General features: G+C 31.3%; 1 protein-coding gene and 1 long non-coding RNA gene across 2 annotated transcripts in view; both read right to left on the bottom strand.

Moving 5' to 3' along the window:
* The window catches only part of LOC139485827 (uncharacterized), a 971,519-nt gene that overhangs the window by 529,293 nt on the left and 428,625 nt on the right, over positions 1-13,601 (bottom strand). The window lies entirely within an intron of this gene.
* LOC139520595 (uncharacterized) lies at positions 9,814-13,553 on the bottom strand. Its single transcript, XM_071313401.1, has 3 exons — positions 13,523-13,553; positions 12,094-12,257; positions 9,814-11,550 (listed from the first exon to the last, which is right to left on the bottom strand). Exons 1-3 carry the CDS (start codon positions 13,551-13,553, stop codon positions 10,378-10,380), a joined length of 1,368 nt encoding a protein of 455 aa, XP_071169502.1. The 3' UTR covers positions 9,814-10,377.

The raw sequence follows: 13,601 nt of genomic DNA, 5'->3' as shown, positions 1-13,601 counted from the left end.
TTTGTTGACATATAGGGGCGTTTTTCAATAAAAATGTACTTTCTTGTCCCAGCCACTTAAAAAAAATGTGTTTGATCTCTGCAAGTAATTTTTTGTACAGTCAGTACATTGAATTAGATATAACATTTTTAAGCAAAGAAACAGTTTATTTTTTAGAGGGATTGATAAGATATTGATTCCTGAATGGTCCAAAACAACCAAAATGGCATGTCCCGATACCGCCTGTTCAACATTCATACTCTCAAATATCGTAAAAAAATGTAGAAATAAATATTAATTTTACTTAATATAAGTTCTTTAATAATTCAAAAGTATGTTTAGAGCCAACATATTTTAATAAACAGCTTTTAACATAGGATTTTTTATTTTAGAAGGTGTGTCCCTAACACAATGTCCACTACGAAACGAAGTCATTAAAACTTGCTTATCAACAGTTTTATAAAATCAATGTAATATTTTGTTTGCAAGAGAGATAAACATTAGGGTCTTACAAAAGAAGTGATGCTTTTATAACGGCAATTAAACTGTTGGTAAGAAAAATTGAGCACATCAAATGGACCAGAGTGATACTGTATTTTTGTAAATGTCCACTACGAAACGGGTCAAATCTTCTTCAGTAACTGGTTTTAAAATTATGAAAAAAATATCAGTGTACAGCTTAATAACGCTTTAATGAATACAATCAGTCTTGTTACTATTGCAATATTGGGGTTGTGAGAAAAAAATAAAACATGTGAATACGTCCCCTACGAAACGGTCCCCTACGAAACAAGTTTGGGAGAAAAACGTTTCGTAGTGGACACTACCACTACCATGCAGTCTTTTTTTTACTCTTTTTTCAATTATATTCGTGCAAAGCAAATAACAAAGGTTAGTTTCATGTAATTTTTATTATGTTTTTATTAACACAGAATAGGGTTGATGTCAACTACGAAACTTTTTGTCCACTACGAAACGCATCAAAATGCCCACTACGTAACATGAGTTGTACCTTTATATGTGAAGTACTGTCTAATCTTTATCGATAAAAAATGGTTCTCCAATTCAGAAAAAAATGAGATTTTTCTAGTATATAAAGTAAACAAACTGGAATGTCTATAGAAAACATTTAAAATTGCAAAAATATGTGTGTTTAGAAGCAGTTTCGTAGGGGACAAAAGTCCCCTACGAAACAGTACACAAATTATGAAAATAATATCATTTTAAAGAGTATTTAAGATTGCACTTTTTGTTTACAAACAGGTCTATAATAGAGGTATTCAAAATAACTCTTGAAAATAAATTTTAGACTAGTTGATTTTCCATTTTTTTTAGGTCTGAAAGGAACGCTTTTATTGAAAAACGCCCATTATAGATTGATTTTTCTATATCGCTTTCAAATGATTATTGGCCTTTAAATATTCGGTTTTTCTACTGACAGTTAGTCCAGAAACGCGTTTTATGACGCATGAAATCATAAATTTTATTAAGTGTTGTTTTCATGTTTTGGATTGATGTCTAATTGACCGATACTACTCAACTTCATTAATTTATATGACAGTGTCAATTCACATAACCCAAAAACAAAGAGACCAAGGAAGTAACATCTTTATATTAAACACAATTACAATTTAATATTTTAGTGTTTTCAATCTGGTAAAATCTTAGATATCAGAACAAAAAATAAATGCATTATTTTGGGATTTAAGTAATATTACACAGGCCTAAATGCTAGATTTATAATTGTAATTACGAACCAACAGAAGTACACACATTGTTTCCCACTGAACTTCAATTAAATCAAATAAATAAGACACAATTTAAAGTAATGAGGTGAAAATGAACACAGAAGACAAATCCATCTTAATTGCAACGCAGATCTCCATTAATCTTATTGACATGTGTTTCCGGTTTCAACATGAAATAATTGTTTTCATTGACAATATACGCCGTTAGTACTGTGTTTTATATCTTGGTTAATACATACCCATGACAGCAAAGGTTGCATAAGAAATGAATTTTACGGAAACAAGGCTGACGAATTTTTGTAATTAATAGCTCCCCATTTTCATGTAAAAACATTTCAGCGGCATCTGTAAACAAATTATGTCTATGTTGATGCAGAATTCAAGGGATTGTGTTTCCTATCATGCAATATTGAAAGACATTTAATATTATTAGTGTACTAAGATCTTCAGATGGCAAAGTTCAAGCCATCTAATAAACAATTGTATGGCCTCATCACGACTTTCTCAACCTCCATTAAAAGGTGTTTGATGATGACACGGATGGGATATTCTTCACTCATAGTTTATTTAAGACGATAAACGTTTGGAATTTGAAATTCAGTCTTTAATACTTCTTTTAAACACGAGTAAACAATGGTTCTGATCATCGATAAATCACACCTTGGTTAAATTCATCTGCTGTAAATTCTCACAATATCGCTTCGGAACACTCGCTATTTTGCCATTAAAACAAGACAAACATATTATATCACTTAACCATGGAAAGATGTATCTATTTTCAAACTGAAAAAGTTAACCTTAGGAATACTCAGTGTAAAAACTTATTATATTTATGGATCATACCAAAAATATCCAAGAGGAATATACAAAACAGAATAAAAATTAGAAATTTTTTTATTTGTCTGTAATGCTTTAGTTACATTGTCATTTCGGGGCCTTTTATAGCTGACTATGCGGTTTGGGCTTTTCTCATAATTGAAGGCCGTACGGTGACCTATAGTTATTAATTTGTGTGTCATTTTGGTCTCTTGTGGAGAGTTTTCTCATTTGCAATCTTTTTTTATATTAGCATCTCAACTGATTTACCACTGACTTCTCCATTGTATTACACATGGCAAAAATGTTTTAAACACAAAATAGAAGCATGCAAGCTCGTATGTAATTAATACATAAAACAAACAGATATTTTGCACTTGTAAAGCCGTTTTTCTCAAGTTATATTGAGCTATGCCAGACGAGTACAATATTCAGATAACAATGACATGTGTCACAATAATGTAGAAATATAAAACCCAAATAAACTAACCTAATCCGCATAACAGAATTCTTAAAAGCTTTTATGATATTTGATTTGTGTTTAATTATCTAACTTCTTCTTAAAATGTCTTAAAATATACTCTTTTTTTTTTATCTTTAACCCACATACTAAGTCAATATGCCATACACAAATATGAAATGATATGGGATGATTGCTATAAAGACAACTTCTTAACTAAGACTTCGAAGCATGAATGTTAGCAACTGAGTTCACTGAACGTCCTTCAACAATAAACAAGAATATTAATCAATTTTGGAATATTTTCTTGTGTTTTGTTCTTTACAGACATTTCATAGTTGACGCAGTCATAATCAGAGTTTCCTCAATTATAATATTCGTTTGTTGTGTTAATGATATGTTTTTACAACTTGTAATGAACTGCACACATGTAATTTAGAAAAAAAAGTACTCTCCAGGTTCGTTATTTTGCTTGTTTTGGGCATGTTATATAGTTTAGTTTAGTTATAGTTTATCTACAGCAAATAAAACACATAACTTCATGAAAGTATCTTTGTAAAATACAGTGTCTTATTATTGTGTGTGCTGTGTGTTGATGTTACAATTCCTTACACCAAAACAATTTGGTTTCATAAAAGTGAGGATTTTAGCTACCTAAAAACAAGGTTTAATCCACTATTTTATAAGGAAATGCCTGTACCAAGTCAGGAATATGACAGTTGTTTTCATTTCTTATGTATGTTTTATAAGCTTTTGATTTTGCTATTTATTAAATGACTAAATGTTTTGAGTTTTCCTTCGAGGTTATTGACAGTCTAACTTTTTCTTGAGCTTATACACAAACTTGCTTTCAACATATATTTAAATGTAAATGTTTAAAAAACATATGTGATAAATTTGGATGCAATGATATCTCAATTAAACAGCTTTTTTCAGATAAAACTTGACTTCTCTTCAAAGGCACATTTTAAATGCATAAAAACCATATTGAGAAATAACATTACTTAATTTCAGTCTTTAATGATTTAAATAAGATCAAACCACCATTAAGTGAACATGGATGTTTTGTGACATTTGAGTAAATACGCGTTTTCAATTAGTTAATAAGAAAATAAGCAATCAATTCAAAATATTGCACTGTCAAATGGCCTATTGATCTTTACTATATGATTTTGAAACTTTTCGAAATTTTGATTTCTAAATCCTCTTCAATTTGCATTTTAACTGTTTTTGTTCGAATATCACTGATGAGTCTTTTGGAGCAACAGAGTTAGTAGTAAAATAATTAATAGAGGGTCACGATATGGACTTTCTTACTCAACATTTTTATGGGGTGGTTAAAATTTTGATTCTTGTTTGAATCAATAATTTGACTGAATGTTTAGTTTTTTTTTTCTTAGTGTTGAGTTTTTTTTAATAGTAATTGATTTTATTATTATCATAAACCAAAGAAGATCATAAATGAAAACTATGTGTTGTCTGTCAAAAAAGACATTAACATCTTACCAATGTTCGAGTCCCAAATATATATTAAGAAGACAAATAAAAAAAAAATTGCACCGTTTCAAACATGAAATAAATGTAACTGCTTATATTAAATTCAATTATTTTTTTAGTGTGTCTGACCTCAGACCACAATTATTCTTCTACTTTGCTACAATGCTTCTTTTGGTAAAAGTAAATTCAAATTAAAAATTTGCACCGTTTCAAACATGAAATAAATGTAACTGCTTATATATAGACCATTATTAGTCTAATAAAATATGCTTCTAGGACAATCCATCAGTGCTTTTTCTTTTGAGAGCCTTATTAACATGCCAATGGTAGGATATGAATCATGTATAAATGACTAAGACCGACTAAGGCTAATTTGAGGGGTGGTCAGAGGGGCCCTGATCCCGAAATCCCGGGCTTAAAACCATGAAATCCCGAGATGCAGAATTTAAAGAAATTCATATCCCGAAATCCCGAAATCGAAAAATATATCCTCGGATCCCGTAAGGATCAATCCCCGAATCCCGAGCTTAAAAACACCCGATCCCGACACCCCGAAATAGGTCCTGCCTCCCTCTAATCTCTACCTTACTTTCATTTTTGCCAAATCACTATTTTCCCTTTCAACAATAAATTTGTATGCCCCATTTATGGGTATTATGTTTTCTAGTCTGTGCATCCGTGCGTTCGTTTGTTCGTTATTTCATTCGTTCCTTCGTTCGTTCGTTCGTCAGTCCGTCCGTCCCTCTGTCCCGCTTCAGGTTAAAGTTTTTGGTGGAGGTAGTTTTAGATCTCCCGCTTCAGGTTAAAGTTTTTTGGTGGAGGTAGTTTTAGATGAAGTTGAGCATGTTTTACTTATTTTAATATATATGCAAGTGGTTTGACCCCTTAAATAGTAAACATTTCAAAGAAAACAGTAGACAGAATCAGGGACTTTCTATACTAACATAGAAAGTCCCTGACAGAATACAGAGAGTCTCTATATATTAAAGTAGTATAATCGTAGTTTAAATGTAGATAAACGCGAAATATAATTGTCCTCTATAAGGAGGTATAATAGTTGTGGTTCTTGCGATCTAAACACCATGATAATGAGAACTCTCTGATTGGCTTATTTATTTTTCATTTTTGTTATCTATCATACGATTGATTGTATTTGTGAATGTTTCAAACCGGAAGTCTTATCTTTGACTTAAATTTAGTCCGATGACGGAATCATATCCGGACTCCTTTTTTGTCGTTTTTCTCCCAAAATAACTCAATCTGAATAATCATAAGAATGGATGACAAATGCGACTATCCATGTTACCTATAGGACACAGAGGCATGATGATTGATTTATTGTGGAAGGAAGAGAAGCGACACACAAAAATTCTCGTTTAATAGTATAGATAAGGAACATAACAAATTGAGTAAATATGAAAACAGAAAAAAACATATACATAAAGTAAGACATCACTGGTACATTAATCACGACAAAAAGACTTGATTTATAGATTTAATATCTAATCTTTTAAACATGATTATTGTATCAATAATCAAGCAGTATTTTTCCCCAAAACCTTTCGAAATGTTGTGTCCTAAATGATCTTAAACTTCGTTCATAATTTAGATATGTTTTTTTTTTTACTTTTTGAATCAGGGCGTGACTGATGAGTCTATTGTAGAACAAATGCACGTTCAAGAGATTTGAAAAACTAAAGATGGCATGTACAATACAAGTCAAAATATAACAATTAATCACTTATTCAGTATTAAGCATGAGCGCCATTGACGAGTCTTATGTAGAAAAAGCGCTAGTGTGGGTTATATTACCTTTTTTCAATTATCTATTTTACAAATGGTGGTACGATGCCACTACCGATGGACGGTCAGATAAGCCCAGTTATCAGCACTGTTCTAAGATATCATTGAAATGTTAATTTTTTGTAACTTTACTGTGTATAACATGTTTAATCATTGAAAACACTAAGGGAGGGTTGTTTACCCCTTAATATAAATTGCATGTGTTTAAAGGCAGAACGTTACAGTTTTTAGAGATCTACAACTCTATGTAAGAAATAATTCCTTCATGTCATGCTAGATGGTCATTTAAACATAGGTAGGTATTATACTTGTCGATATTTTACACTGATCGTTACTGAGGTGTGTGTACAATATTGTCAAATATAATGCACCCCGATGTTAAATTTAGCATAAAGCATGACATGAAGGAATTATTTCGATTCTAATGGGTCAAATACAGTATTTTTAAAAGGTCTTAGCGCACGAAAATACAATAACAATGTTTGGCTGTTCTCGTTTTCTCCACGGGGAGTCTGTACAGCAGTGAACATTGTGTTATAATCTCAATTACTATAACAACAATTTCAAAAACGAAAAACCAAAACACGACAGACTCTCTACAGACATAGCACATCTGCCACAATTGAAGATAAGAATGCATAATAGCATAGGACTATAACAGAATTGCGGGTTGTTTAAATACCAAGCCATGCCAAAATTAAAGGATATTACCATCAAGGACTAAACAGTAAATGTTAAAAATCAATATAAAGATAAACTAGAGGCTCTAAAGAGCCTGTGTCGCTCACCTTGGTCTTGTGCATACTAAACAATGGACACGGATAAATTCATGACATAATTGTGTTTTGGTGATAGTGATGTGTTTGTAGATCCTACTTTACTGAACATTCTTGTTGCTGCAATTATCTCTATCTATAATGAACTTGGCCCAGTAAATACAGCGGAAAATATTTTCTAAAAATTTACAAAAATTTATGAAAAATGTTAAAAATTCCACATTTTTTAAACAAGTTACCCAAATGATGATTGTGGCCAAGTTTAGTTTAATTTGGCCCAGTAGTTTCAGAGGAGAAGATTTTTGTAAAAGATTACTAAGATTTACGAAAAAATGGTTAAAAATTGACTATAAAGGGCAATAACTCCTTCAGGGGTCAACTGACCATTTTGGTCATGTTGACTTATTTGTAAATCTTCTTTGCTGAACATTATTGCTGTTTACAGTTTATCTCTATCTCTAATAATATTCAAGATAATAACCAAAAACAGCAAAATTTCCTTAAAATTACCAGTTCAGGGGCAGCAACCCAATAACGGGTTGTCCGATTCATCTGAAAATTTGATAAACAATTTTACTCCATGTCAGATTTGCTCTAAATGCTTTGGTTTTTGAGTTATAAGCCAAAAACTGCATTTTACCCCTATTTTCTATTTTTAGCCATGGCGGCCATCTTGGTTGGTTGGCCGGGTCACGCCACACATTTTTTAAACTAGATACTCCAATGATGATTGTGGCCAAGTTTGGTTTAATTTGGCCCAGTAGTTTCAGAGGAGAAGATTTTTGTAAAAGTTAACGACGACGGACGACGACGGACGACGACGACGACGGATGACGGACGCCAAGTGATGGGAAAAGCTCACTTGGCTCTTCGGGCCAGGTGAGCTAATAAAAAGGAATACTATACAACTAGATTACCTCAGAAAAGCTATTCATATTTTAGATCTTCAATGTTTTAAGTTCGTACTTGATATAGTCATTGTGTTCAGTCTTGAAAAGACTATAGATTTTTCAAATCGATAAGAATCTTCCCTTCAAAATTACCATTTTTAGTACAATAACGGTAGTTATAACATAGTGCAATCAACTCCTAACCCTTAACGCAGATATTGATGTGAATTATGTTTTTTTAAGAACTCTGATATTGAGGGCCGAACAAAACCTAAATATTCGTTTAATAACAGATAAAAGTTGTACACTTTAATATTTCAGTATTGAATAAAGCTTACGAAATTTTTATTTGAGAATGTCAGTTACTGCAACACGAATGCAACATGTCGATTGTTAGATTTAAGACATATGGATATTGATATTTCAAAATAGCAGCCACTTGTAACACCAAACATTAATCGCCATTAAAGGCAGATCATGGGCGTCAGAAATAGTAAACAACGTTGATCATTTGATATTCAGACTTTCCTATTTTATATCAGGGTGTATTTGTTATTTATATTTTTTACTAAATTCAGTAGATACAACAAAGGATACGACTTCAACATCAAAATTACAAATAAACTAAACCAAAAATTGAAGGTTCTGTCAAATATCATAACATCTGCAACGGTACTATATATTTCTATTACAGCTTTGACACATATCAATATCAATGTAAATGTTCCGGACCATATGAGTTTTTGGACCAAATAAGGTTACGGTTTGAAATTAATCAAGAACCATTTTTTTTTTGGTTCGGAATCTTGAACCGGTTTTTTAAACCTATATGCCTGTTCAATGACTTTACCATAAAAAGATAACAATAAAATCGTACTTCTGCATGACAATTTCATTACTAATGGGAAGATTTTTTAGCAGTAAACTTATTTCAGACTTCGATTATCTTGACAATGCATGACCGTTTTAGTGGTAAAATACGTCCGTTAAAAAAGACATCACAGCAAACACACAAACCTTTTACACTAACGATTCAATGCTGTAAAGTCGATCAAAAACTTATTGAATCATTGTTGGAAACCAAATGTCATTATAGAAATACTCTATCCATCTCCACTCCCGCCAGACTGTTTGTCCTAATAATGGTTTAAGGGGAAATACCTATAAAAGTGTATTTATCTATTTTTGTGAAATCGGTGGTGAAATGCCGTAACATATGACCTGTATGTAATTCGGTTTGTATGGTGGATCTAGGTAAATGATATTCTCCTTCTAAAAAAATTAATATATTATTGTTTGAAATTGCAAATGGATTATATATGATAAAATCGTGTATCATTTGTGTTGTAATTTTTTGTATGAAAGTTACTAAAATATCAAAATCATTTGATGTGTTTCACTCGGTTTTGGTTTGTGACTTGGATTTGCTTTTTCTCAATCGATTTATTAATTTCGAACAGGGGTATACTACTGTTGCCTTTATTTATAAGATGTACCCATATCATCATGCACAGATAGCGTAAACCACAGTTTACCACATCTCGGAACCGTTTGCTGTCAATTCATTTCATCTGTTCCATGCAATGATAAGTCATATATAAACGAAAAACACGTCTGTGGTACAAGATTGTAATGCTGGTATCATTGATACAATTTTATAGTCACTTGATTTTGATTACATAGATGAAAACAAATATTTTTTTTTAAAGTTGAAATGAGAAAAAAAAATCTTATCAAATTAAAACTGTAATGTTATGTACAGCACATGTATCATTTTGTGTATATACTTCTAGAAAATCCAGTTAGGACCAAACACACAATGAAAGTAAAATCAGGCTAATTTAGAAAAATCTCATGTATATTTTCTTTTGCATACCTCCGATTTCATGTATGCAAAAACATAACTCAAGTATAAATAGAATAAAAGGGGTATAATTTTCGACTCAAACAGAAAATTGGGGTGTTTAAAATCTAAATGTTGTCATTTATTTTATCTCGATATTTCAGCAGTGAAAAAAACATTTAATTCTGTTTTTACGGCTTCTCCACTGTTCTCTCGCATGTATGAAAATCTCAATTGATAAAATACATCAACTACTCATACGTAGCACATATGTACAGCTTTATTAAAAACTAAAGATAATACGGTATTAAAAACATGCACGTCAGTATTGAAAGTATATTTTGCAAAAACTTGCTATATTATATTTACAATATGAAACTTTTCTACGGACAGAAGAATGCATATTTTGTTCATTCGCTTCAAACAATATTGATTGAAAAATGAAGAAAAAAAAATATATTTAAATTTCTAACTCATAATTATTCAACTATAAGAACTTGATGCGATGCCAATCTTTTTTCAAATAACTGTAAGTTTTTTAACAGATTGTGTACTGTATTTAGGATCATATTTCAATTCCAAGCGATAAATTCGAATTCTGCAATTCACATTTCTTCAATATCGACGCTCTTCTTTTTTCGTTTTCTGTTTGAATGAAAGCTGCGTAACAATCTCCTAGTACTGTTTGTACTGACTTGTCGTATAGGTTAACCCATAAACTTTTAATGGAACGATCATGAGCATCAACTACCTCTGCAGTTAATTTAACTTTGTTTATACCCTCTGTGTATTCTTCGCATTCATCACAATACCATCTTGACTCTTTTTCACTAAGACGACCATGGGTCTCATCAATATCGCAGTGCTTGAATATTTTCTGCTTTTGGCTATCCTTAACAAAAACTTCTATTCTTACAAAATTTAAATAAACCAGATGTTTATAGTCCCTCATATCCTTTAGATCGTTCACTTTCATTGTTATTGGCGTTAAGAAATGTTCGTCTTCGTCCTGTAAAAGGTCTTGCATGTCATAGCCAGGTATAAGTATAAACTTGGCCACATCTCCACCAGTTAAATGATATCCAATTCCACTGTAAGATTTAAACATACCAACTTCAACGTTCTCAAGATCAAGAACATCGCCTCGTCTGAATGCGAAAGGGATTTTGTTATCCGACCTCCACATATTCATTATTATTCTTCCGTTATGGTCCTTCAGCATGACTTCTTTTAAATAATTGTTCCATGGTCGCCTTGTAGGTCCAACCGAAGTTACCACAACTGGACCTACAGTTCTGATTTTCTTGACATGTCGTTTTTGCTTTATGTCATCCGTTCGGAATTTTGTTTTAACTTGGTTTAGACTTTCATTTCTCGAAACGACTGCGATTTCTGTCGTTTTATATAATGTTAATTCCAAATTGTTGGAATAGTCACTTGTCTTTAATTGATAGCCGGAAATTCTATAAACCATATCGTGGTCCATATTTTTGTCAATAAAATCAGCATGATCACCAAAAGCAGAAGCTTTTATGTAATCCGAGCCTGTTGACAATAACAATGCTATTCGAGGTTTCCTAAAATTCCTTCCAAATTGGATTATTGGTGATTTGTGATCAACAAGGACTGTAAGTATTTCGTTGTTCAGGTTCTGGTTTGTATAAACATTTTCTGTTGTGTTAACAACTGCTTCTTCTTCGTCTTCTTGATTATAGTGAGTAAATGCTGTACTAGTTGACTAAAATATAACAAGCTTAATCACATATTTATACATGTATCGCAAAGATAGGTTCGATAAACCCCAAATATGTTCAATATTCAGAGCTACAATTCAAAATTAATGATTTTATTTAGTACATTGTATTGTCATAATGTGACATTAAAACAAAGACATTAACGATACAACATTTGAGTTTGTTTATTTCAAATCTCAGTAACTGTGTAACAGGAGCGAAAAACAGCTATGTTTATGTAAAGCAAACACATCGTGTAGAATATAAACCTTCGCAAACGATTTAATACTACATTCCATTATATTATAATAATTATCCAAGAGTGGTTAAAGATATCAGACCGTACTGTCATACATACTGTCATATTTTATAATGTTTGTTCTTATTTAATTTAGTTTTATATAAAATATGACAGGGATCTATCTACTTCGTTTATTGCCACTTACATTTATTTACCATTGCTTTATATGAATTTAGAAGACTGAACACAATTATTGACTGTGGGAAATTTGAAAAAAACCTTGACTTAATTCACTTCAATAACTTACAGGTGTTTCACCATCAATCATGTTTAAAGTATTCTCATATTCCATTCTTTCCTGTTCTGCTTGATAGGCATCACTTCTACTTGTTAGGCGTAACGTTTTGCTATGCCTACGACTTTCAGATGATGTTAAGCATCTTTTACTTGAATTATGTTTTACTGTATTCTCTGAAAAAGATAAATGTTAACTTTAAAGATAACAAATGACACTTGAAAGAGAGTACAACAATGTGCTATGCTTTGTGTATTAATTTCATGTTGTATAAAATTCACGCTTAAACGTTTAATATTTTCTGTTAGACCGTTGTTTTATTTGATTGGACCAGACAATGGAGTCAACCAATACTTGTCATATAAACCGTTCGTATATCAACACAGCATACTATCAGTTTTAAAAAACCGGATAATGGGACACGTGAAAGAATGAATCATAATGTTATTTTGCATAAAGGTCGTAAGTCTAACGACCAGTCTAAATATCTATACATTATACATTATACAAATTATTGATGGTTGCAAATCGATAGACTTTTAGTGAAACGTAAACCTGGATACAATATTTATCCTCTGCATGTTTCATTACTGTTAAAATAATAAAGCATGAAAATCAAGAGTTTAAATGTCTTGCTTGTAAATTTTGTTTGGTTGTTTGCTCATACAGTGTAATTAAGATTGACACCTAAATTCAATGGTTAGGCGGAGTATAACAGTCTGTTTTCTATATTCAAATGTTTGATTGGCCATTGAATATCAAAATTGTTTCCAATATAATATCCACTGTCCAATCAACTCTTTAATGTATAGTAAACAGCCTATCCATTGAATTAAGGTGTCGATCTTAATAACAATGTCTTAGCAAAAAAACAAACAAAGTTTGCAGCAAGACATTTAAATTCTTGATTTGAATGCTTTATTATTTTAATTATAAAGGTAGGAAAACCTTCTGCCAAATAAAGTCGCGTTTACACATTATCATTTGTTTATTTTAGATACAACTCATTTTCACATAGCACTAGATCTTTAAAAAAAAAATGGAAATTTGCCTGAATTTTCAAATCAATTTTTTAAAGAAGTTGAAATTCAAGTTCGGATAAATCAAGGAAAATTATTTTTTTCTGGTACTGATAGCATTGTATTGTATTCCTAATCTTTTTTGGAAAAAAAAACCAGGAACAATATAACAGAATACATAGGTAATTTGAACATTGAAACAGAGTGGAAACTATCCAAAAAAAAAAGTACGGTAGAAACTGTATATTGTTCACTGAAAATATTTTGGTTAGTTATGTCGTTGTGTTATTGTCTTATTGACACAAAAGCCCAAGTCTACACTGTACATACCTACGTTACTGCTTAAATTTGTGATTTTGTTTATATAACTTTTTGCTATAATTAGACTTTAAAGAACAATTGTTTTTAATGAATCAGCTTGCCAATAGAGATGAGACATTCATACACAATCATGTGCGTGTTACTTAACCATGTTAACATCAATAAATTTAAGATTTACTT

Source organism: Mytilus edulis, chromosome 1, assembly GCF_963676685.1.
Source record: "Mytilus edulis chromosome 1, xbMytEdul2.2, whole genome shotgun sequence".
NCBI lineage: Eukaryota > Metazoa > Mollusca > Bivalvia > Mytilida > Mytilidae > Mytilus > Mytilus edulis.
This window is presented reverse-complemented; position numbering and strand designations above follow the sequence as displayed.

What these genes read in the sequence shown, in the direction of transcription:
- LOC139520595 (XM_071313401.1), bottom strand. Translation starts at nt 13,553, where the DNA reads ATGATTGTGTATGAATGTCTCATCTCTATTG. An exon ending in TGAATGTCTCATCTCTATTG is followed by an intron (nt 12,258 to 13,522) that starts GCAAGCTGATTC and finishes TATCTTTTTCAG; the next exon opens with AGAATACAGTAAAACATAAT. An exon ending in TGATTGATGGTGAAACACCT is followed by an intron (nt 11,551 to 12,093) that starts GTAAGTTATTGA and finishes GTTATATTTTAG; the next exon opens with TCAACTAGTACAGCATTTAC.